Source organism: Rosa rugosa, chromosome 3, assembly GCF_958449725.1.
Source record: "Rosa rugosa chromosome 3, drRosRugo1.1, whole genome shotgun sequence".
Classification (NCBI taxonomy): Eukaryota; Viridiplantae; Streptophyta; class Magnoliopsida; order Rosales; family Rosaceae; genus Rosa; species Rosa rugosa.
The window spans coordinates 16,827,805-16,852,969 of record NC_084822.1 but is presented as its reverse complement, the minus strand read 5'-3'; the positions used below and the strand labels follow the sequence as shown (position 1 = coordinate 16,852,969).

General features: G+C 36.5%; 1 protein-coding gene and 1 long non-coding RNA gene across 14 annotated transcripts; one reads left to right on the top strand and one right to left on the bottom strand.

The window, feature by feature from the left end:
* Positions 1 to 8,060: 8,060 nt before the first annotated feature.
* On the bottom strand, positions 8,061 to 12,088 carry LOC133735495 (uncharacterized). 2 transcript variants are annotated; one of them, XR_009859059.1, is made up of 4 exons: positions 11,583 to 12,088; positions 11,432 to 11,506; positions 8,486 to 10,607; positions 8,061 to 8,250 (listed from the first exon to the last, which is right to left on the bottom strand). XR_009859059.1 is itself a non-coding variant. In XM_062162903.1 (4 exons), exons 1-4 carry the CDS (start codon positions 11,661 to 11,663, stop codon positions 10,519 to 10,521), a joined length of 378 nt encoding a protein of 125 aa, XP_062018887.1. In that variant the 5' UTR covers positions 11,664 to 12,088; the 3' UTR covers positions 8,481 to 10,518. The 2 variants fall into 2 exon arrangements, 1 of the variants encoding a protein (XP_062018887.1); XM_062162903.1 differs by lacking the exon at positions 8,061 to 8,250 and adding an exon at positions 10,851 to 10,983 and having other exon boundaries at positions 8,481 to 10,607.
* A 3,077-nt stretch (positions 12,089 to 15,165) lies between these two features.
* Positions 15,166 to 20,200, top strand: LOC133741122 (uncharacterized). 12 transcript variants are annotated; one of them, XR_009861619.1, is made up of 10 exons: positions 15,166 to 15,487; positions 15,609 to 15,644; positions 15,773 to 15,842; positions 16,028 to 16,090; positions 17,172 to 17,243; positions 17,407 to 17,523; positions 17,730 to 17,801; positions 18,212 to 18,309; positions 18,729 to 19,184; positions 19,919 to 20,200. It is a non-coding gene; the product is annotated as an uncharacterized LOC133741122 (long non-coding RNA). The 12 variants fall into 12 exon arrangements; XR_009861628.1 differs by lacking the exon at positions 15,166 to 15,487 and adding an exon at positions 19,468 to 19,554 and having other exon boundaries at positions 15,500 to 15,644; positions 19,069 to 19,184; XR_009861618.1 differs by lacking the exon at positions 15,166 to 15,487 and adding an exon at positions 19,468 to 19,554 and having other exon boundaries at positions 15,502 to 15,644.
* The last annotated feature ends 4,965 nt before the right edge of the window (positions 20,201 to 25,165 follow it).

Below are 25,165 nucleotides of genomic sequence, written 5' to 3'. Positions count from 1 at the left end.
CGCCTCGGTTACAAAATCGATAATTACTCGCATTAATGGCGAAGAGACGGGCATGCTGAGATAACGTACACTCACACGCCAACCCAATGCATGATAGCTACGTGTCAGGTGCTGTCAGACGAAGAGTCTATCCAAAGTAACCGGTAAAAAGGCAGGCATACCAATCGGCAAGCGAGATAGTCGCCGCTAAGCGCAACACCGCTAGCTGGACTTGTCCCTCTCATCTTGCAAGCGAGATAGTTGCCGCTAAGCGCAACACCGCTAGCGGGACTTCTCCCTTTCATCTTGCAAGCAAGACAGTTGCTGCTAAGCGCAACACCGCTAGCGGGACTTCTCCATTTCATCTTGCAAGCGAGACAGTCTCCGCTAAGCGCAACACCGCTAGCAGGACTTCTCCATTTCATCTTACAAGCGAGACAGTCACCGCTAGCGGGACTCCTCCCTTTCACCTTGCAAGCGAGATAGTCTCCGCTAAGCGCAACACCGCTAGCGGGACTTCTCCATTTCATCTTGCAAGGTAACCCAGTCCCCACTGAGCGCAACACCTCTCGCGGCACTTCTCCATCTAGCAAGCAAGAAGGTCCCCGCGACACTTCTTACCGCTTTCTATCAGCGGAGGGACTTCTGCCAACGGCGATTCTCGAGGCAACGCCTCATTCTGACGACTACCGCCACGCAGAGTTGCAGTCAAGCTACGGTCCTCCAAGACAGGTAAGGGGACACGTCAACACAGTTTTCGACAGCCCTGATCAGGCACGTTGACCCCCGCCACTCAGGTACCAAAGATTAGGCTCGCTACCCAACGCCATCTGCGCTACCCAATGCCTTATGCTCAGCGCAGATCCCCCTCAACAAACAATATATATGCCAAACGGAGGTCTATCTTAGCCGAGGAATGGCAGACTCCCTGGGGGGCTTAGCAGGGGCCCACCCGAAAAGGTATAAAGCGTTTGCTCAGAACAAATCCATGGTTGACAACGTACTGACGCTAATTATGCTTTCGCAAGTCTAGCAGAAGTAACGCTTCGAACCGCTAGGAAACTCCCCAACCAAGATTGCCCTCCTTGACTGGGGACTTGGGGGACTTGTACTTATATGAGCATTTTCCAAGCATAATTAGCTATAATGAGCCACGCAGACTATCACCTGAGCCCTGGCTCACCCCCAGATCACCGCTGACGCTCCGCGCCAAGATCACCTCGCTGAAGCATCAGAAGCTGGGAACTGAAGCATCAGTCCCACATCGAAAACAAAGAAGAGGTCAGCCTCTTCCTCACCTATAAAAGGTTCATTCCTCTCTCCTCATTAAATAAGTTGTTGTTCTGTATAGTATTCCACATATATCGAAAAGCCTCTAACAAGGAAGGGACAACTCACCCTACCTGGAATTGGAGTGCTCGTCCACATTCGGGTTCGTTCCCGACTTTCAATCATTTGTCCAAATCTAAGCGCACACGCTCGTGTCCTTTAACAAAAACAAAATCCAATAAGTACTCAATTCATAACTGATTTGCTCAATTTCTTTATGAGCCACCAATTATTCCGAATCGATATTTATTGGTAACCATTCCCGAACAATTCACTTAACGTAGTAAGCTCATTCGGGAGATGGTGATCACACTTCTTTCCAAGTTAAAATTTCGGTCAACTGGTTTGACCTCATTTTATTTAGCTTTTAAACCTTAAGCAATTAAATAATAATTACCATTCCCGAATGATTTCGCCTTTCAAACTCCTTTCGGGATATGGTGATTATACTTATTTCCTTAATGTATTCCAAGTCAACCAGTTTGACCTTTTTTACTAAATCATTAAATACTAGCAAATAAATAGTAATTACCATTCCCGAATGATCACATTCTTTACGATAACTTCGGGATATGGCGACACTAGAATACTCCGAATTTTAACCTTATTTCATGAACGTTAATCCAATATCCTAATTTAGCTCAATCAAATAAAATCCACCATTTTCATAATCAATTTCTCAAACAATTGTGATTACTTAATCTCCTTGACTGCACTCAACACATTGAGTTTTAATTCTCAATTACCACCAAAATAAACTCTTCGGAAAAAAGACATTTCCAAAATTGATATCGGATACACCTTCTTAATTGACAAACCAACTATGTCACATTCAACCAATTTCAATCTCAACTACCAAACTGTTTAAGTATTTGACTCAAAAATGTCATCTTAAATTTACTTCATTCAATCCATTTTTCAACCCATTCAACAACATGCTCAAATCACCATCATAATTGTGTTCAACTCAACGACAACAATTGCAAGATCACCAAACCAGGCCCTTACCATTTCTTCTTTTCCAATTAGGAGTTTCATTCCGCCGTGGCTGCAATTCCATCATCACCAATCATTCAAATCCCTAGCAGACAATATACCATCAATAAACAACCCTCAACCAATTTTTGTAATCTAAAACAAAAACTGCAGAATATCCTTACCATATCCGATTTCAACCAAAGCTACCCTAGTAGCTCATCTTCTCCGATACTCCAAATTGCAGAAATCCAAGAACCTCAAGTCTCCATCTCCACAACAGAACACCAACTTATTTAATTAGTCTCAAAGTCCAAACAACAATCAAACTCTTAAATTCATAGGCCTGCACTCCTTACCCATTTTCAGTTCTGCCGAAACCACAACCTCCATAACATACTGCTTCTTGCAGTCCTTCTGGATTCTTCACCATCCCATTAAAACTGAAATCGAAACCAAGACGAGAAGCTCCCTTTCATTTCAATTCCCATCCTCCAAGTCCCGGATTCAAGAACATCAACCAAAAGAATTGAACATCAGCAATCCACTATTTTGGAACTGAAACTCAACCAAATAACGAAAGGGGGCTTCGAAAACGGCTTACCAGAACAATAGGACTACGCCGACAGGGTTCATGGCGGCGTCAAGGTTTCTCACGCTCCAGTGGCGGCCCGTGTGGCGGCTCTGGTGGGAATCGGAGGTCGGGTATTTGGGCTATTGGAAAACGTGAGACGCTGATTCCAACCATAGAGGTGGTTTAGCTCGATTCGCGCGGAGATTGGAGAACAAAGGCATGCAGAGATGAGAGCTCTGGTCATACTCGGACGGCGTCGTAGAGCGCCGGCGGACGGAGAAGTTTATGGGTTTTGCTCCGCTCTGCTTGCTGAGTGGATCGACGATGGCGGTGTGGTGAAGGGATGGCTGAAAACCGGTGAGGGTGGAGCAACAGTGGCGTCGCAGCCTTAAATTGTCGCGCACGGAGGCTACCGACGGTGCATGCATGTCGACGGTAAGGCCTGGGCTTGGGTCGAATTTAGATGCTGGAATGATTGGTGGTGACAGTTTTGCGAGGTGGTGGCCGGAGATGGAGTTCTCAGACGATGGCAGAGAGAGTGAGAGGAAGAGAGTGTACGGGGAGAGAGAGAGAAGAGTACAGCTGAGGGAGAGAGAGAAATGAGGAGTCTGCTAGGTTTCCTTATGTTTATAATCCGTGTGCATTAACGATTTTACCCTTCCGACGAATTTACAAAAACTCCTCTAGCCAATTGCTTTCTGTTTTGGGCTCGTAACTTTTCTTTTAATCATTTTTCGTCGGAAACTTCCTAAGTTAATTCTCAACTTCGTCCTAGGCCCAAAACTCGATCTCGTAAAAATCCAAAATTCAAAACTTTGTTACAACTCAAGTTAATGTCTTCGAAACTTCAACAAACGGTCGCCTCACTAAACTTCTGTAACCTCCTAGGCCCAAATGAAGGAATCTCGGCCCAAACTTAGTTCGAATAGCCCAATTGGTAGTCTTGACACCAAATTAATCTCCAAAGTCACTTCCTTCACTAAAATCACCTTGCAGAAAAATCTTATTGGTGAAAAATTACCTTCTAAAAATTAAATAAAATTTCCAGGGGCTCACAGAATTGATCCACAAATATCACCTTGGATTCTTTGTAAGAATGAGATATTTTCTTTAGTGTCCTTTTCATAGGATGGTTTAGATCCTAACTTTGCTAAAGAGCAGGCTTTGCAAAACGAAAGATAAGCTTTAGAAGCAGAAAATTGGGTCAAGGAGGTAGTGTTGGCGTCAAAGCCAACTTGCGTTCGGTGCATTAAATTTTAAGAAACAATTCAAGAACTATGAATAAATATGGGAAATAACTTTTTGACGTTTTCATTGTTTCCTGAAAACAACCTGCCCTGCAATTAGAGAAAGTGATATATATTTTTTTTACTTTTAAACACATAGATCCACAAACTCTTCTCCTCTCTTTTGATCTTTCTATCTTTCTTTCCCACAATTTCCACTGAGACTTATCCTCTCTTCTCATGATCTCATCTACTTTATCTGCTGTTTGCACTTTCTTCTTCCCCGTCTTTTTCAATCAATTAAAACTTGCATAATCATGCAGTAGAGAAGAATAAAGGATTTAGAAAATCCCTCTTTCACGTGTCAGATCTAATTTATACGGATGATTTAGGAAGAAAGCTTCGGTATTTTATGCTTCAATATAATTGGATTATCTCATGAGCAAGAGGAATTAATAACTAAGGTTGAGACATTTGATTGAATTATCTTTTTGAACTAAAGATTCAAGAGCTTGCAACTTCATATGATATATTTTATAAACAAAATTGAGGGATTTGATTCTTCTCGTTCAATCTCCTTCACAATACTCTGTTTCTTTTGTCATAACAACCAATAAAGGATTCATAATCAATACAAACAAAATAGTCAATCTTTCTTGATTACTGAGGAAAAACTAAACTGAGTGCTATAGATATGTTTTTTTTTTTAAATGATAGATATGTTTTTAATATTTCAAGTTTTGAAATACTTGTACCGAACATGTATTTACATCTTAAAAATTTATAGTTTAATTCCCCGTTTTCATTCTACAATCCAGTATTACAAAAATAGTTTCATAAAACATTACAGGACACACCCTAAGACTAGTTCATTCCAAGGATTTTAGGAGCCTAAAGAGTGTAGCTGTTCTCTAATTTAACTGCAATATTCTGAAATTTCAGGGGAGTTTATCAACTTGGCGAGAAATACACCAAATAATTTCAGTTAGAATGATGGCTTCAAATTAAAGAGGCTCGAATGATCACTATACTCATATTTTTTTCATGTCTCCATTGCAAATCAGATGTAAAATTTTCTCCAAATATGAGTCTAAAGTTGCTTGTTTTTCCATGATTGAACTTCAAAGCATCAAATTAGAGAGATATAATGGCTATGCTATAGATATTGTTTATGGAAAAGAAAAGAGTTTTGAAGTCTTCTGTGTCTGTGGGAATATATGGTTTATGATTTGGGGATGATTGACTTGCCAAATAGAACAAAAAAAAAAAACAAACAAAATTGCAATGAGAAATTTTAAATACACACCCCTATTATTTTATATTTCAAATCAAATTTTATAGGTAGGTTAAATGACCAAAACAGGCATCTATCATTAGGGAAAAAGAAAAAAATAAAAAAACTGAATCGCGCCTAGACGACTAGACGTCTTCTTTTCTACGTCCCTTTTCCTAAACCTTAGACGTTGCAATACATCTCTCTTCTCCACAATTCATCACCTGAATTTCAACTATTGACATAATCACATGAATTCTCAAGACCTCGTTCAGCAATCTTCAACAGAGGTATGTATTCTTCATCTTGTTTAACATTCTCATGTTGCTTAATTATTTCCACTTGTTGAGCACTTGAAGAGTAACCATAGCTTCTGGGTTGATACATATTCTACCCGTTTTAGTGTTAAATTCCTTCTAATGGAAAATTCTAGTATACGTCGATGTATGCCATACATTAACTTTTTTGAATATTTTAGACCGTCGGATATAATTAAACTGAGAATATATCTAACGGTTCAGAATATTCAATGATGGTGACCTGCTCACCTGGTAGCCTTTTTTTTTTTTTTTTTGCAAAATTCTGAATTACATGATAAATCAATTTCATAAATTATAACTATAATCCACGACATAAACCCTAATTCCTAAAGACCAGAAACTATCTCGGCCACCCCATCGTTCATTCAACAGCTACTCATTCAACCTAGCAGAGTTGCGAAGGCTTCGTATCCAGGTAAACGGCATAATTGAATTTGGTTGACCCCATATATATTTCATTCAACAGCTACCATCATTGGAATCATTCAACCTATAACAATCCTGTACGTTTATGTTGATTTTTGATTGCAGTGAGTACATGATCATTTTGCTCAAGGACGAGGACAAGGAGGCGAAAGAGAAGATGCTGTAACCCAGGTACATGGTCATTTTGATCATTCTGTTCAGTATAAGATTGAACCAAGAAATCCGAAGGTTATCAACCCAGGTATGAGGCTTCATTTTTCTTTGCAGCAATTTTTATCTTTTGTAGTGTGAGAAACTAGTCTTTACTCTTTCGAAACTAGTCTTTATCTTTCATAAATTTTATGTTTGAGCACCGATTCCAGTTGAAGATTAGACTATAGAGTTTAAAGACCTTCGTTTTGGTCTCACTGGTCTTAGGGCTAATAGCAAAATAGAAACAAGTAGGGAGGAGGGCAGCCTCCGAAGCATAACTTCATTAAGTTCAATTTTGATGCGGCTTGTGATGGGAGGAGGGGCTATACTGGGTTGGGAGCAGTGTTAATTAAAATAACCACATTGGACACCGATCTTCCTAATTACTTTGATTACTTTGCTATTTTTATCCACTGGCATGCATGGACATCACTGTTAAGGCAATAAATTTGCTGTTCATGTTGGTTTTAAGTCCCTTGAAATTGAAGGGGATGCCCTTACGGTGATTAACACGCTCCATGAGCAGGGAGAAGATCTTAGTGAGGAAGGAAATATATTGGATGAAGCAAAAGATGTGATAAGGCAATTAGATCATTGCAGCCGGGGGTATGTTCGTCGGAACTGTAATATGGTTGCTGACAAGATTGCAAGAGAAGCTCTTTCTTTTACTAATCCTATGCTTTGTTTACAGTTTGGGCCTTCATGGCTTTATAGTTGTATTGAGAGGGATTCTTCTCATAACTAGTTAGTTCTTGGGTGTGGTGCTCTTTCCGCGTCCCAGTTGGGAAAGATTTTAGTGAGGCCATTAGTTTTATGCAGTTTATTACTTAGGTGGATTCTATTATCCTTCCATGGATCAAAGACGGTTTTGATTCACATTCGATCATGGTGTCTAATTTGATTCCTACATTTTCCCTCAAGTACAGAGAGTCACAAAGAATGCAGAAATTTTCTTGGTTATTTGTTTCATAAGTTGCGTGCATGTTTATCCTGTTGGTGTGTACTGGATTAGATGGATGCATCATTTCACTGTCCAACTCAATAGAATGCATGATTTCTAGTGGCACTTCCAAATATGTTGGTGTGATGAAATTGTTCAGTACTTTGTAACACCGCCACAACCCAAAACATGATATCAATAGAGTAATGAAGCAATGAAAATGAAATTTTTGATCCTTATTTTTCACTTCTCAACTGCTTTCCGAGGTTACAAAATTTTGAAAGACCAAGTAATCTCCTAATCTGGTAGTAGGTCTAGTCTTCATTATAAATCATGTAACAAAACTGACCTCATGCAAAGGCTTTCCAGGTTCGGTAGGATTTATGAAATCCGTGATTCCCATTGCTTGGCCTATGTTCACATTACGAAACTAGTACTAACTTAACATGATGGGAGTTCTCCAACTTAAACTAACAGAGGCGTAAGACTACACTTATCTAACTCTACTAATTGCTCCTATAGTTGACTGTGACTTGTCTACTTTTGATGCATTTCTAGCATAGCCTGAAAGAAAGCTTCATCACTAGCTAGCTTCATTTTCTTCCCCGATTACACACTATATATTTTTGTTCTATTCATTCCTGCAGCTGCTGTTTCAAGTATCATAGAAAAAGAAATTGCAGAAATTGTGATATTTTTTTATTCCACTAACATTTTCAAGACATAATTCCTTGATGCATTTGCAGGAAGATGATATCCATTTGAAAAACCGGTCATCTTCAACCATATAAGCAAAAAGTCAAAAGGTATAATGCAACAACCAAGGCAATTGAAAACGTATCAACTGGGCAAGTAGTATTTAACATATACAACACTTGGTGACCTAACAACTAATACATTGGTGAGTTAACAAGGGCAAACATGTCTTGATGGAAGAAGAGTAGCAGTCAGCCTTCAATCTCCTTGACACCAACATCAAAGCATGGACTGATAACCATGCGAGTCTTTCTTCATACCTGTTGTAAAGAAGAAGCTTAATACATATATAAGATGAAGAAAGTTCATTACTGAAATTAAGAGATGGGCAAGAAAGTATCCACCTTTATTGTACTTCTGAAATACATAAAAATTGGGATCAAACAGTCAAATTTCACACCAAATCAATCCAAAGACTCAAACTTCTCTAAAGATCATGGGTACCCAAATAGAAATCAATCCAAACAATGAAAAAAACTGAAGACGTACACACACCTTTGCTATAATCTCCGCCGCGAAGCTCTCCGGCATGTCCCCAATACTCGGCTTTGATTGCAGATGCGAAGACCCAACTTGAAGTGGTCACCGACAGTAGCAAAGGTGGAGGCGGCGATGGATGAACGACGTCGTCCCAAGAGCACCGAGAGAGAGAGAGAGAGAGAGAGAGTTAAAGGAGAAAACAGAGAAGAGGCGCTGCACGAAGAAGAGCAATCTAACTCATGCATCAAAAAAAAACAAAAAACAAAACTGAATTGTATTGAAAACTCAATTGGATTAAATCGACGGTTAGTAAGCTCGATCCGCGTGAAAAAAAAGAGAACAGAAGTCGTTATCTGACGGCTGAAATAAGGAGTACACGGATCGCACTTCACTTCGCTTATATTTGATGTACTAGCGTGGAATTAGCAAAAATATGATTGAAGAATCCTTATTCAGGTGACAAAGGTGGTCAAAGTGTAAACATAAACGACTTTTAGATAAATTTTGTAGTAGAATGCAATGTATAAGTGAACTATTTTATAGAGGAGCATATATCTTGTTAAGGTGAGATATGTTGTCGAGGAGGAGCAGATATCTTGTTAAGGAGAAGATATGTTGTCGAGGAGGAGCATATATCTTGTTAAGGAGAGATATGTTGTCGAGGAGGAGCATATATATATCTTGTTAAGGAGAGATATGTTGTCGAGGAGGAGCATATATCTTGTTAAGGAGAGATATGTTGTCGAGGAGGAGCATATATCTTGTTAAGGAGAGATATGTTGTCGAGGAGGAGCATATATATATCTTGTTAAGATGAGATATGTTGTCGAGGAGGAGCAGATATCTTGTTAAGGAGAAGATATGTTGTCGAGGAGAAGCAGATATCTTGTTAAGGTGAGACATATGTAGTAATGTAGTCGATGAGCAGATATCCTGTGAAGGATGAGGTATCTTGTTGAGAAAGAAATATCTTGTCGAGGAGGAGCATAGATTATCAAGAATCATATATTTCATTTAGGGAATAGGGTTAGGGTTACTATTTAGGGGTTAAAGTTTGGAGTTTAGGGTTTAGGGTTTGGGGTTTAGGGTTTAGGGTTTAGGGTCTTAGAGTACTAATGAATGTATCTTGTTGTTTTGAAATTTGTTAAACAACATTTAATACGGATTAGGAATTCAATTGTAGTTAATTTCTAAATAAATGAAAATTTTAGGGTTTAGGGTTTAGGGTCTTTTATATTTCAGAAAGCATTAATATTTTCCATATATTTAAATGAAAATCCTTTATGTTAATGGAAAAGGGAAAAAAATAGTTATAGATAAATCAATTTCGTTCGTAAGTTATAACCCACAACTTATAGTCCACGACATAAACCCTAATTCCTAAAGACCAGAAACTATCTCGGTTGCGCAAGGCTTCGTATCCAGGTAAAGGCACAATTCAACCTAGAGACAGAGCGGATTTTGAGGAGTGCAGGCAAGGAGGCGAAAGAGAAGATGCTGTAACCCTATAATTATTAACTGAAGGTATACATTACGGAGTTCCTTTCTTCCCTGACTGAAAACTTGAGAACAATTTTGCTCCACTGCAATTTGACTCAGAGAGTGCTGTTTGCTATTTGTGCAGATGCTTGAAGTCTGAAGTATCTTCTTGCATTGAAGAATCTGAAGAATATAAGAAGTATGAACTGGGCAAGTTTCTCATTTGAATTTCTATTAGAAAGTGTGCGGTTGTTCAAGCAGAATAAAGCAAAGTACATATCTGGATGTGTGTTGTTCTTCCAACTATATTATTATAATGTCATCGGCTTAGGAACTACCAACAAATCCTTGGGAATAAATCTGTCATTCATTAATAAGATTAGTTTCATCAAAAGATTGAGGTCACAAACACAATGAGCATTTCAATCAGAAAAAATGACAAATACAAAACTCCCAAAATGACAATAGAATTATAAAGTCTGAGTCAGTGAGTTGTGTATCTCAAGCCTTCTTTTTGCTGCCCAGCATAGGTCTCTTGCCAATCATTGAACTACTCGTCCTGGAAGTTGTCAACAGCCCATGTAGTATGGCCAAAACACCAGGAAAGGGAAGTACGTAAACAGCAGCTTATCAGAAGCCTTGCCAGACTGAACTTGTTCTGATAATATAGTCACATGAAATTTCACAAAAGCAAGCAATACCAAACAAAAGAAAGTTGCAGAGATAGACAATCCAATATGAAACAGAATTTCAACAATTCACACTTTAGAAAATAGAAAATCTCCATCCCTCACAACCTAATTATAAAATTTTCATCACTATAAGTTAACATTAAGGACAAGTTGGTGGCTTAAACACATTTTAACCTGCAATGTTGTTCTGTTTCTAATCCAATGCATACCTAAAATGAGGATTAAAACATAATCTGACATAAATGCTTCATCAGAGTTCAATGGAAACTTGATCTTGGAATTGTGGAATTGCTTGGTACTTTCCCTCTTGCAAAGCTTAGCTGGGATCGTGGCACTGCAGCACTATTGAGATAAATGGAACAAATCACCAGCAAGCAGTATTGTTACAAAATTATATTTACCACAATATCAAAATTTAAAGTAATATGACCTCATCAAGAAAGTTGGCTAAACAGTTTCAAAAAATGAACCTTTTATACTGAAAAACAGAATGTAAAGAACTTAGGTTACATGAGTTGGGGCTAATAAATTATGCGGTTCAGCAAAGATCCACTATTTGCTACAAAAAAGACATTTGTTTCCAGGTAGCATACAAGCTTTGATTGCAGGATGCAGGGACTGAATGAATGTCACTCAAACTCACATGGAAAAAAAGGTAACAGACATATCAGAATCCAACCAATCCTACTTCTTATTATAAGAGACATAAATTTCTTTACACAAACAAAGGAGTACAGTGTGTGTCTCAGTGGATACGAGTCCAACACAGAAGCCAGCATAATCTACTCACCGCAATAGTCCTTTTTTGTGCTACCACTTTGGACGATTCATAAAGCGGTCGCAGCACTTCCGGCACACTCCAAGCCTGGAACAAGATGAAAAACAATTGAGTTTTCCTGAATAACAAATAACCAAAGAAAATAAAGATCCGAAATTCAGACCTCAAGGTTCAGGTGGTCAACAATATGAATGATTGATCCTCCACCCTCACACGGTCGAATCAGATAACCACTAGGAAGCATTTCTGCTCTAACAAACTGGGCAGCAGAAGCTCCATTGGGGCCAGCACCAAAACCAGAAGGGAATATTGGTGAAGTAATGAGTCAGGGAGGGAACAAAACCCCAACAGATTGGACATTACTGGAATTGGAGTTCGAATTAGTCGGCTTCTGGCTCCGACGATGACTAAGAGAGATCGAAAATTTTAGGGTTTGGGAATTCTGATTTGGGATTTTGGGGCTTCTTCGATTAGATTTCTGTAAATTCAAAGAGAAGAGAAACTAAGGATGGAGAGAATTGCAGCGGAGAAGTGAATCAAGTGATAGCGGAGCGATGTTCAGGCAGCCATGGATCTGACACGCTAGAATATAAACTATGAACCAAGGAGGAAGAAGGAAGAAGGAAGAAGGACGCTGGAAGAGAAAGACAAATAGAGAACCCCAATCCTCAGTTCGGTAAAAAAAAAAAAAAAAAAACACAACACAATCTCTTGATAGAACGAATTATTGTAAAAAGTGGTAGTCAAGTTGTAATTAGTGTTAATATTTCACTATAACAAGTTTGAGAACAGTTTTACTAATAAAACAACGAATTGTGGTAAAAAGTGCTAATTTAGTTATAATAAGTGTTAATACTTCATTAGTACAAGTTTTCAGAACCACTTTACTAATAAAACAACGAATGTGTTGCTATAATAGTAAAACTTCATATATTTAAGTAAATTTACGGTGAGTCCTTTATGGTGTAATAAGGTTGTCTATCTTGTAATTACTGTCCTTTATGAGTTATTTACATATTTAACGATGTTTTTTTCCTGATTTTACGACAATTGAGGTCCAAAGTAGTAACTAAGGTTGTATTTATGGTAATTCTTTAATATTACAAGTTTGAGAACCATTTAACCGATAAGACAACGAATTGTTGTAGAAGTAGTAATCAAGCTCTTATTTGTAGTAATTTTTTATATTACAAGTCTGAGACCCATTTTACTAATGTGACAACGAATTGCTGTTAACGTGGTAAAACTTTATGTATATATTATAAATGAGGCGCGAGTCCTTAATTGTGTATTAAAGTTCTATATTTTGTAATTTAATACTTTTCTTGTGTAAATCTCATCATCCATGAGATAATTACTCGTTTGACAATGCATTTTACTATAAATTACAACAATTGAGGTATAACGTTGTAATTATGGTTGTTTTTATGATAATTACATGAAATGTGATCCATTTACAAAAAAAGCGATCCCTTTACCAATGCAACAACAAATGTTTTGTTTATATGGTAAATAATCATATTAGACCTAAAACTTTTCAAGTCCTTATTCTTGTAATCCAGTTGTTCTTTTTGTAACTAGAGTCCTTTCTTTTGTAAATTATATCATCGATGAGGCATTTTACAACAAAATACCACATTGGACGTATTTAGTGATAATTATAGTTGTAATAAAAGTAATTACAACATTTACGATCTTCATTACAAGTTTTTGAACGATTTACGTATAAAAGAATAAATGAGTACTTAGTATGGTAATTTTTTTTTTTTTTAAGTACACATGTCAAATTATAAGTGGATAACATGTTGACCTGTACAACAGGTTTCACTAACTAATTTAATTTAATATATATTAATTAAAAAGTTGATGTATGACAAACATCAACACACCTTAGACTTACCCCCTTCTAATAATATGGTTATGGTGTTGCATTGATTCTTGATTATTAATTTGGGACATATGTTCATTGAATTTTTGCTTAATATGATGAATTGTTCTCTTTTGCATTTTAGGATATAGAACTTAATTTGGCTCCTTGTTTGCATAGTACTGTAACTTTGTTTCATTCTAATAAATGCTTCGAAGACCTCTGGTCATGCCTCTATTCTATTTGAGCAAGCAGAATTTGACTTGACTTCTAGTAATGCCTCTTATATAGCAAGCCAACCATACATTAGAATTTGACTTGATCTAAATTGAATACAATACAACTTGATCTCGAGACCTAAATTAATAAGTTTGTGAGCATAAGTATGATTCTTGTAACATAGTGCTTTCTTTTGCAATACTCTTAGTTGACCTACTACCATTCGGTCAAGAGGAAAAGTTTTGACATCTAACTTTTATTGTATTATAGCATGCTAAAGTCCAACAACATAATGTCTCGACCATATATAGCAGAATTAGAGAAGAATGTTCACGTGATTATACCAGCGAATTCACGATGTACCATGTAATATTTGTTCAAGTTGGAATTTGGATTGTGAGTTGTTATGTATATTAGGTAGCAAGTCGAATGTGTTGTGTACAAGTATTTGAAAGCAAAGCCGCATTGATTCGATGGGTCCTTATGATGGGGAAGAGAAACAATTGTGTCATAGTGATAAAGAGGTCCAATTTCAGAAACTTAGGCAAGAAAAGAAGGAGACCAAGAATAAGAATCAGTTGTGAGACGGGTGGAAAGTTTAGGAAGTTTAAGGGTGTTAATGTCTAAGATTTAGCGGTGGCTAAATCTTGGTTAACGCTGGTCCGATGGGCGAACCGCTACTTGTGATGTAATCGATACTTCCTCTACCTGTCAAGTGAAATACAAAGGGCGTCAGAGGGAGACCGCGTTGGGCGGTCTTCTCTTCTCCAATGCCTAAATTAGTCAATGTATTTGTGTTGACAGAATAACAGTAGGTAAGTAGTAAATGCGTAATTAATAAGGAGAGAGGAGAGAACCTTTTATAGGTGGGGAAGAGGCTGATCTCTTCCATGTTTTCAATGTGGGACTGATATGCTTCAGTTCCCAGCTTCTGGAGCTTCTGATGCCATCTTGACGGGGCGCGTGGCGGCGCGTCAGCGGTGATCTGGGGGTGAGCCGGGGCTTAGGCGATAGCCTGCTTGGCTGTGTTTCCATAGGTCACTCCGTTGGTGGGAGTTGATACCGCTGGCGATAGCATGAGCGTGGCTCATTAGAGCTAATTATGCTTGGCAAATGTTCATGTAAGTACAAAGGGAATAATCAAGATGGCTGACAAAAGTACCCAAAAATCTGAAGTAGATAGTAACAAGGCTGATGAACAACAAAGCTCGACGCTGACTTCTACAAAGAAATGTGAATGTCTATTCTTATTAAAAGCCTTTAATATTGGTAGGGATGAGTGGGTACTTGAGGTTGCTTGCGGAATCCACAATCATCTTGCCCCATCATATACACTACAACAAAATCCGGCATTAGTGACCAAATTGTCAGTGACCACATCAATGTTGGTCACAAATGCTATTGAATTAGTGACCACTACTACATGTTGGTCACTAACACTTTTACGATTAATTAAATTAATTTACCCACCCATCATTCAATTTTTAATGACCAAAGGTTTTAGTATTAGTGACCAATCATATTTGGTCACTAATGTTTTTAGACTTTTTAAGGCGTGGTTCTGGTTTAGTGACCAAAATTTTTCAGGAGGGAATTTTTCACTTAAATCTGAGAGTAGCGCGCGTTTCTTAAAACACGGCTTTATTATTATTTTCCAAGCGCGGCATTCCAAAGCGCTATTTTAAACCCGGTATAAAGATAAAATTCTTGGTTCGGGAGACAAGTCCCTCTTTTATCTTCATCGTCCTCCTCCCTTACTCCTCTTCTCGCCCAGTCGCCCTCAACACCCTCCCTCACATCCCTCTTTATCCAAACCAATCCTTACCTCAATTCGGACCACTTTCGACAGCCCGTTCGAGTCTCTTACGGTGTCGCTCGACCTTAATTTGCGCGATCGTCAATTCGCTGGACAGCACTCCCAGAGTTAGCCGCCGTGTTATGGGCTTCTGGGAATTACAATTGGTGGATATCATGGATCACAGGTTTGTTTTTGGCAAGTAAAGCTTTGAGATTTTGGTATGTGGTGGGATTTAAGAATTGGGGATATTTTGTGATTTTGAATTTTTGGGTGCTTCATTGATTTTTTGTTGCATGAGCATATAGAGGAAGTTGAGGTATCATTTGCTATTGGAATCTGAGGTATCCATCAACACATGAATCTGAAGCTTTATTTCTTCATTTATTTTTTTGTTATATTCATGGGTCTATTTCATATCTTTGAGAAAAGTTTTAATACGTTTTTTTCTTTTATTTTGTTATCATAATAGGGATTGATAGTGTGCTTATGTGGAATTCATTGGAATTAAGTGGACTTGAGAAGTATTAGTACACTTTGTTGTAAGTTGAGGAAATTTTTTGACTTGAGGTTCCATCAGATTAAAGATTTCTCTAAACTTTCAACTATATCTTTGTACTGTCAGTGAATTCCGTTTTTTTTTTTCAATTATTCTGTGCTCTCAGAATCAGCGGATATATTGATTATGCTTTTGTTGATATTGGGTTGTGATTGATTTTGCTTGCAGGTTTTGCTTGCTGCTACTGTTTTTCTTTGAAGTGATTTATCTGTTAGATCGTCTGTATTCCAGGTGAGCCTTTTTTGAAGGTTTGTAGATAATTTCATAGCATAGGTGGTTGGATATTGAGTTTCTTAAGCGAGACTCAATTAGATTGTGCTGTTTTGTATTGCAATTAACAAGAGAAGGGTAAACTGAGTCAAGATACCTGCACCATCGATGTCATTCAGTTTATCTAACTATGGCCATGGTTGATTTAGTTGTTTTACACAAGAAGAAATACGATTTTTGATTTTGACAATAAACAAAAAAGTTTGAGTTGAAAGCTTAAACAACTCATCAATAATTTTCTTTGGAGCTGGCTAGAGAAACCCAGATAACAAGGAAATTGTAATTACCAGCATTGTTAGGCAGAGCTCACCAATTTCCATGACCGTAAGTTTGGATGTAGGAGATGAGAATCTGGTCTTCTTCAGTAGTCCATGGCCCCTTCTTCAACCCCATTTTCTCGCAGCAAGGAGCTCTCACCATGTTTTCTGGTTTGAGTGAAAGATGGAATGAAGAACTATTTTACTCTATTTCAATGTTCTCTTGAGTTTCTCAATTCTCACACTGCCAAAAAATAATCTTGGCCATCTATTTTGGTCAAGAACAATCAGGCCTATCTATGCAGCTAGCTATGCTTCAAAACTGTCCTGCATGATTTCATAAAGTTATATAGTCAACCCACTTTACCTAGAATTTTGATGCCAAAAGATGGCTTTGGTAGTCCAACATTCTTAGGTGCGCAATGGTAACTAAGATGTTGAGATTATTCACAATGTTCTTTTACTTTTCAAGATTGATAAAGTTCCTTGAGTGGCTAATACTATTTCCAAGACTCAAGAGATTCTTCTACCTATAAAATTTCTATTTGTACATATTTTGATAGGACAATAGAGTGATCGATGCTTTTATTTAGTTGGCTGCAACAGGAAACCTGAGCCAAAGTTGGTTTTTGTAACAGGGAACTGTCCTATAATATTCCTAAGAGTTAAAGGATATTGTTTATTAATTAAAGACTAATTGCAGGATAAAAGGGAGCATTTTTTAGCCACCCATATACTTCATTTGTTTAGCCAGTAGTTGATATTACTTCTAATGTTCATGTCAGGGATTCAAGGCAGCTTGCATTCAAATGAAAATCTCTCTCCCTAGGTAAAGGTCTTCGCTTTCTGACAGTAAGGTATTCTAATTTGTTAACTGATTTGATTTGCTGTGTTTTTGTTCTTTTTATCTGAAATTTTCTGAGTGATATTGTTTCTTTCAATCATTCTGTGCTCTCAGAATTAGCAGACGTATTGATTATGCTCTTTTTGATATTGGGTTGTGATTGATTTTGCTTGCAGTTCTATTGGTAAAGGTGAAGATGCAACAGGAAGTTGATCAATATTTGACAGCAATGCTGATTGTGAATCTTCGACAGCCCAGTTGAGAGAACAGCTCCTGTTGTCTACAACGCTGAGGTGAAGCTTCAATTTTTTCATCGTATAGATCTGACATATTATATACCTTTCTTGTATAAATAGATTCAATATTTGTTTGATATATGAAAATGATATAGGTGTTTTTCGTTCTTTCTTTTGTTATAGGATCAGCAAATTTCATATATACAGATCTGCATATATGAATTGGTTATAAGTATTTTTTTTTTTTCTTTCTGTTTATGCAGAACTGGAGCCAAAGGGAAGAGAAGCATTTGGGTCTAGGTTTTGATCAGGTGCAATGATATTGATCCAATTAGGTGTGTTTTTCCTTCTTTCAATTCGATCTGAATTAAATCCTTCTGCTGTAAATTCAGAATATTAAAATACCTGTATCGGCTTTAGATAGTGCTTGAGAATGCAAAATTAGACCCAATTATCATTTCTTATGAGTATATTCTAGGTGGATTGTTAGCTTCTTTGTTGGGCTTTGTTTTCTTCACGATCATTAGTACTACATTGGTGGAAACAAAAAGGTCAAGGATTTAAGCGGATTAGTGAACAGTAGTGGGTTTGTAAGTGGTATTTGAGAAGGCTTAAGGAGTACAATATGTGATTACATAGACATTGTCTAAAGTGGCAAGTTTAGGTTTCAGCTTTCTATGTTGTGCTAGCTTGACCTTTAATATGTGGGTTTTGAGTTGACCACACGTTTTGCTTATTGTTACAGGAACGACCTGTACATGTTATTGTAAGAGACTCTTGACTGAGTTGGTGAGCTATTGCAACTTCGGGGTTATCTCAAATTGATTGAGTTGGGTCTTGAGGGTAAGCAATTTAGAGCTCCTTTATTGTTCTTGCAATAGTTTCCCATAATTTATTCTCTTATTGAATGTTAAGTCAGCAGACATTGGTTTTTAATCAACAATATCTATTTGTAGCTGCAGATTGTGCAAATGTATCTACTTTTGATTATCTACTTTTGATGTTGTTATATTATATATTTAATAGTACCCTCCGTTGGTTTTTAATCAACAATATCTATTTGATTATCTACTAAACCCTGTATATTTAACAGTGAGTGTACTTGCTGGTGAAGTAAGTTGGTGAAAATTCAGTACTTTATAATATGTAGTTAATCTTGACAATGCATTTGACCTTTAGTCAAGAGTAACTTTATCATACAGTCAAAACTAATATACCTTAATCTCCTCCTATAGCTAATTAAGTAATGGTTACATTTTCAGGTGGTTGTGCACAAACTTCTATTGTTTTCATTAGATGATCCTCATCGGAAAATCTGTACAGCAATTAGTATGGCTGTAGCATCAATAGCAAGTTATGATTGGCCAGAAGATTGGCCGGACTTATTACGATATCTAATGAAGTTGATTAACAACCAAACCAATATGAATGGAGATAAGCCTTTCCAATTCATGATCTGCCAACTCTATCTTGATTCTTTGTGTGGCCAAAATGAGTCTATCAGAAACATTAAGTTTTTTAAATTGTTTGTTGTGCTTTTTCATATTTGTTACTTTGACAAGTTTCTTCTGCTTTAGATTACACATTTCCTAAATTTTGCAGTGCATGGAGCACTTAGATGCTTGGCTTTTCTCTCTGTGGACTTGGATGATACAGTGGTCCCGAAACTAATTCCTGCTTTGTTCCCATGCTTGCTTACAATTGTATCATCTCCTCAGGTTAGTACCCTCCGTCTTCTTTTCCAATTAATTGTCTTCGATCTCTGTTCAATTTGAAAGGCAAGTAAAGCTCCTTTGTAGAATGCCTGTTGTTGATATATTTGAGTCTTATATTATTCTGCCTATGAACTGTGGTTATTTTAAGAGGAAAACATTTCATGGCATTTGTGGTACCTGATTATTAATGCAGTTTATGCATACTTTTCTGTCATGGCATCTCAGTTGGATGATTTTTGTTTCCATTAGTTAACCATGTAGTCTATTGTGGGATTTGTATGTGCAGGTGTATGACAAATATTTTCGCACAAAATCCTATTCAATTGTTTATTCATGTATTGTCGTGTTGGGGGTGATGAGTGGTGTATATAAGGTATTTGATTTGTTATCTATTCTGGGAAGTTACGATCTGAAGTGCGGTAAATTAAGTTTCTTCTATTATGAATTAACAGATTAAGATGTTTATGTCATAATTTGATAGTTTTCTTGATTGTGTAGTGAAGGTACAACTTCACCTATCAAACTAAAAAACAACTGAAGAAAGAACATTGCATTATCTGCTGTTTTCTAGTTTTCCATTGTAATGATTGATTGTGTATGTTGGTATCACCGATGTTAGTTACTTCAGTTGGACAATGTCAATGTCTGCTTCAATAGTTTATATTTTATCAAACTTAGCCTAATGCCTTCTCATTTACAGTACATCATGTTGGTCAATATGTGTTCTTATAATGCAGAATGGTGAAGAGGCCGGGTGTCAGTTCAGAGGTAGAGAAATCTCAATGCACATCAATTACAACTGTTACATGTGAAGAGTTGCAAAAGCTTGTCCATCTTTCTCATGGATTTTGTTGTCATGGGAGTGTTGAAATTGTTTTAGGCTTTTAAATTAATTTTCAAGAGACATGTACTTGTGATCATGATCAACAAGTGATAATGTGGATTGTTTTCAGCAATACAATGTATTTACTTTAATACAATTTCTATTATATAGAAGTTTCATTACTATTAGAGTTCTATTTTCAGCTATTTATTATTCGATGACTATTGTAGAGACCAAAATCAAAAAATTTATGAGGTATATTTTTTTTCTAGTGATCAAAACTTTAGTGACCTACAGTTTGGTCACTAATATAGGCATGTTACTTGGGTTTTAGTGACCAAATCATGTGGTTTAGTGACCAAATCTATTACTTTCAGTGAGAAACTCTGTGGTCACTAATGTTTTCATGATGAGTGACCAAATAATTATGGTCACTAAATCTTTTCACATTAGTGACCAACAACTATATTTTGGTCACTAAATAGAATTAGTGACGAGTCTATAGTGACCACTCAGTGACCAACAATATTTGGTCACTAATCATATTTAGTGACCAAAATGGCTATTTTTAGTGACCAATACAGTGGTCATTAAAACCAGGTTTTGTTGTAGTGATATCTAGAAGGTCATTCCTATGCAGGGCGACTATCTAAAGAAGAACATGAGTTGTTGGTGGATATGTCTAAGCGTTTAATGAGACCAATGATATATTGACTGCCATAAAGAGCCGAGATCCAAGTAATACATCAATGATGAGAACTATATACAATGCTAGGTATTTTGCTCGGATTATTGCTAGAGCAGGCAGAACTCAAATGCAACAATTAACTAAAGAATTTGCGCGATCATCATTACATTAAGCATCATAGAAGTGAAGATCATGTGGTCACTGATTTGTTTTGGTGTCATCCATTCAGTCTTCAAATGCTACATACATTCCCACATGTACTTATCATGGATTGCACCTATAAGACCAACATGTATCGTTTTCCACTTTTTGAGATTGTGGGTATTACATGCACTGAGCAAACTTTCAATGTTGCGTTTGTTTACATGTCAAAGGAGGTAGAAGATAATTACAGATGGGCACTGAGTAGATTAAGAACACTTATGGATGAGGATTCAATGCCTGGGTAATTGTCACTGATCGGGAATTAGCACTTATGAAAGCCATTGAAAATGTCTTTCCCTATACTTATTAGATTTTATTTAAGTGGCACATTGGTAAGAATGTGATGAGAAAATGCAAAGGAAAATTCACAACAAAAGAAGGGTGGGAAGTAGTTAATAATGAATGGCATAGCTTGGTGGTTTGTAGCACTGAGGACGAGTATGTACATAGCCTTACAGCTTTTGAATCAAAATACTTTGCATTTCATGAGGAGATAAATTATTTGAAGACCAATTGGCTGAAAATATATAAGGAAATGTTCATTGCAGCATGGATAAACAACTACATGCATCTTGGTGCAAAGACTTCGAATCGGTAATATTTATATATTGCCTCATTTCAACTTTGTTATTCTTATCTTTTTTACATAATCAATTTATTTCTTGATCAGGGCGGAGAGTGCACATGCAAAGCTCAAGCGAGAACTTAGATCTTCCCAACTTGACTTCAATGTATCATGGGAGCACATCCACTCATTATTGTGTTTGCATCATACTGAAGTTAAGGCTTTATTTGAAAAAAAGTCAATGTTTTGTGCAACATGAGTTCAAGCATGCATACTTGAGAGAGTTAATAGGATTTGTGTTGATTGTGGCATTGAACAAGAACGTCTATGAAGCGAACAAGTAAGCACTCATTGAATTTTAGATTTATTTTAATCACAATAGAAATTAGATCGGAACTTGAATCATAGTAACTTGTGAAATTAGTGTCATAGCCTACTGAACATGAAATCAATGTTTCTCACTTTTATTGCTCTTTGGTTCATTTAATTATAGTGCTCGGTGTTGGTCATGATCAGTTCTCATGTCATTATTATAGTTAAATGTCAAACTACAAAACATGTTGTATAGATATTTATGCTAATCTTTTTAATGGTTTTAGAATTTAACTTTTTAGATAGGAAATAAAGAATATACTGACAACAAAATTATTGTGCACTAATATACTAATGGACACATGATATTATGTTGGCAACCTTCTATGGAGATAAATTTATACAATGCGAAGCTGTGTCTAGGTCTGATAGCAGGAATTTTTTTTTTGGATTACATAGGGCTGATGATATTAGATCAGAACTTGCATCATGTAATTGTGCCATACGCAAAACACATGGGTTTCCATGTGCGCATGAGATAGCTGAATATAAGCGTTGTGACAGTCCCATACCAATTACATATGTGCATCACCACGGAGAAAGTTGGAGATCGGGGCAATAGTGGAAGACTCGAAAGTGAACGAAAAGGCTCATTTAAAAGCACAATTAGAACAATTGGCATAATGGGCTGAAGAACAAAATGAGGATACAAGACGCCAAATCTTAGTGAAGATTGATGAGCTGATAAATCCGAGCTCTACTTTACTTAGGGAGCCAGCTGAAAAGAGAAAGACCAAAGGGCGTCCAAGTAAGGAAGACAGTAGTACTCGTCGTTTGCCATCCGGGTTTGAAATTATAAATACATTGTTGTCTGAGTGTGAGACCCATTCGCCTCTTCCAAGTGTTCAAAAAGTCTCACGTAAGTCAAATACAAAGATAAGTAATGACCACTCAGAGAAAAGTAAGGTACGGTATAAATATGCTTTTAGTAATATGTACTTGAATTTTATGAATAATTTACTAGTTGTTTTATGTATAGTATTATCTTTTCACAGGCATATAAGCTGGCTCAGAAGGATAGGAGGTTTGAGCTAACTCAAAAGTATGCAGCACAGTTCATATTTGGCATGCGACCATATATTATCGGTTCGATCGATGTCGAAAATGATGGTAATTGTGGTTTTAGAGTTGTGGCATCGACTTTGGGATTTGGTAGAAACATTAGCATAAAGTGCGAACTGATTTGCTAAATGAGCTAAAAGGCACACCTGAGCTTTACGAAGCTTTTTATGGAGGACAAAGTGCTGTGGACAAACTTTGTAAACGAATTAACCATTCTGCATCCAATATTGCACCTAAACGGAAATGGATGGATCTACCAGACATGGGGCATTTGATTGCAACTTGTTATGGACCAGTGATTGTCAACTTATCAGATGGTCAGTGCTTTGCGTGAGATTGCCTTGGATTTGTGGACAACAATCATTTTGTTCAGGTGAGGAGTAACATAGATCAATTTGCTAATAAATTTCATATATATCATTTTATGTGACTAATGAAACTTCTTTTTTTTCAACACAGATATTTTTATTGCCTGGGCACCAATTGCCACCGGTTACACCAAATTGGATTTACCATGCAGATGATAAAGCTAAAAGTTTGTTCTTGAAGTATCAAAACCGTTTCCAGCAATATGATCAACTGCCACATCTTGAAAGAGTGACTAATATATCCTCAGAAACAGTGCAACTTGACAATGACAATGAACTTACTAATGAAATTGTTCAACTTGGTGATGTGACTATATCTAGCAAAGAAGAAACAATGCATCTTGGTGATGACTGAATTGTTAGAAACGTACTGTTGGATTTATTAGCTAACTATTCAACTTATATTTATTTACTGAATTTGTATAACATTTTGGTTTTTTTTTTTTTTCCTTTTAGTTTTTAGTTTTCATCTTGCAAACCATATTGAACATGTATACATGTTCACCTTGCAGACCATATTGAAACTGAAATTTTGAAGGACTTGCAAATTAATGTTTGAAATTTTATATTTTTAAATTCCAATTGATTGATGTTGTAATGGAGCTGGGATAGGCCAAAATTTCTAGCAAAAAATAGAACAAAATATGTAAAAAAAAAAAAAGATTTACGAAACGTATATAATAATTATATTAAATAATTGCCTTAATATAGTCAAATAATAGGATTAAAAAGAGTAAGGGTATTTTAGGTACTTTGGGTTGTGTATTTAGTAAAATATTAGAATGAAAAATTAGATAGGTGGTGTATTAAGTATAGGGTGTGTATTTAAAACTCCTCAATTGCAATGGAGAGTAGTTAGGATAATTTGTAAGAAAAATTTGAATTAGAATAATAATAAAAATAGAAGGTGTCTAAATAGAAAAATATATATATATATATATTTTTACGTATGGCAAACGTACCACATAGCGGTGGGGCAACCCAATCAAAACTCAGAAAAATTTAGATGCATGTGTTCCGAAATTATCCTTACTTATTGAAGTGAAATACCCAAAACACTCCATTGTATGTTCACTGATTGGACTGCCCTACCAGTCATGTGGTACATTTTCCCTATGTAAGAATCTCTCTAGACGAAAATGGTGTGTCAATAATATCACTTTTTTTTTTAATAACCAATAAATGTACTTATTTGATGTTATCCAGCCATCCATTCATGTTGGTGTACTGAATACTCTCTCATAATATGATTGATGATGGGAGGAGATGAACATGAACTGAATGGTTCATTATTGTGCCTGTATTGATCTTTAACCAAGACAAATAATTTTAGAAAATTTATGGAACGATCATATATATGTTGGGTCAGAAGCCATAAAAGTTAGTTGAATTTAATCTCTAAATCATTTTAAATTAACCAAATTCCACGCGAGGATTTATTGTTTGCTGGATTAATGCTTTCTGTAAATTCTTCAAAGTAAAGGGGGTTTTATGACGAATGGATGAGGGTTGTGCTAGTTTTGGTCTATGGAGATTATGAAACTATGGGAGGGAGCTCTTCTAATAAGGACCACTAAAATGATGACCAATTGAGGACTTTTGTGTAAAACCCACTTTTCGATCACATTTCTGCAAATCAATCATTAGATATTTAGATATATATGTGTAAATCATTTATGCAATTTTTCAACCAAATTGAAAATCGTTAAGACATTCATAATTTTGATTGATCAGTTATGAACATGAACAGTTCATGTTCGTCCATTAATTTGATCTAGTTTGGTACCTTAATGATTCACAATTTAGAAGACAAATTTGAAAAATGATTTACTCATGAAGAAATAAACATCTAACGGTTGATTTGCGGAAATGTGATTGAAAAGTGGGTCTTACACAGAAGTA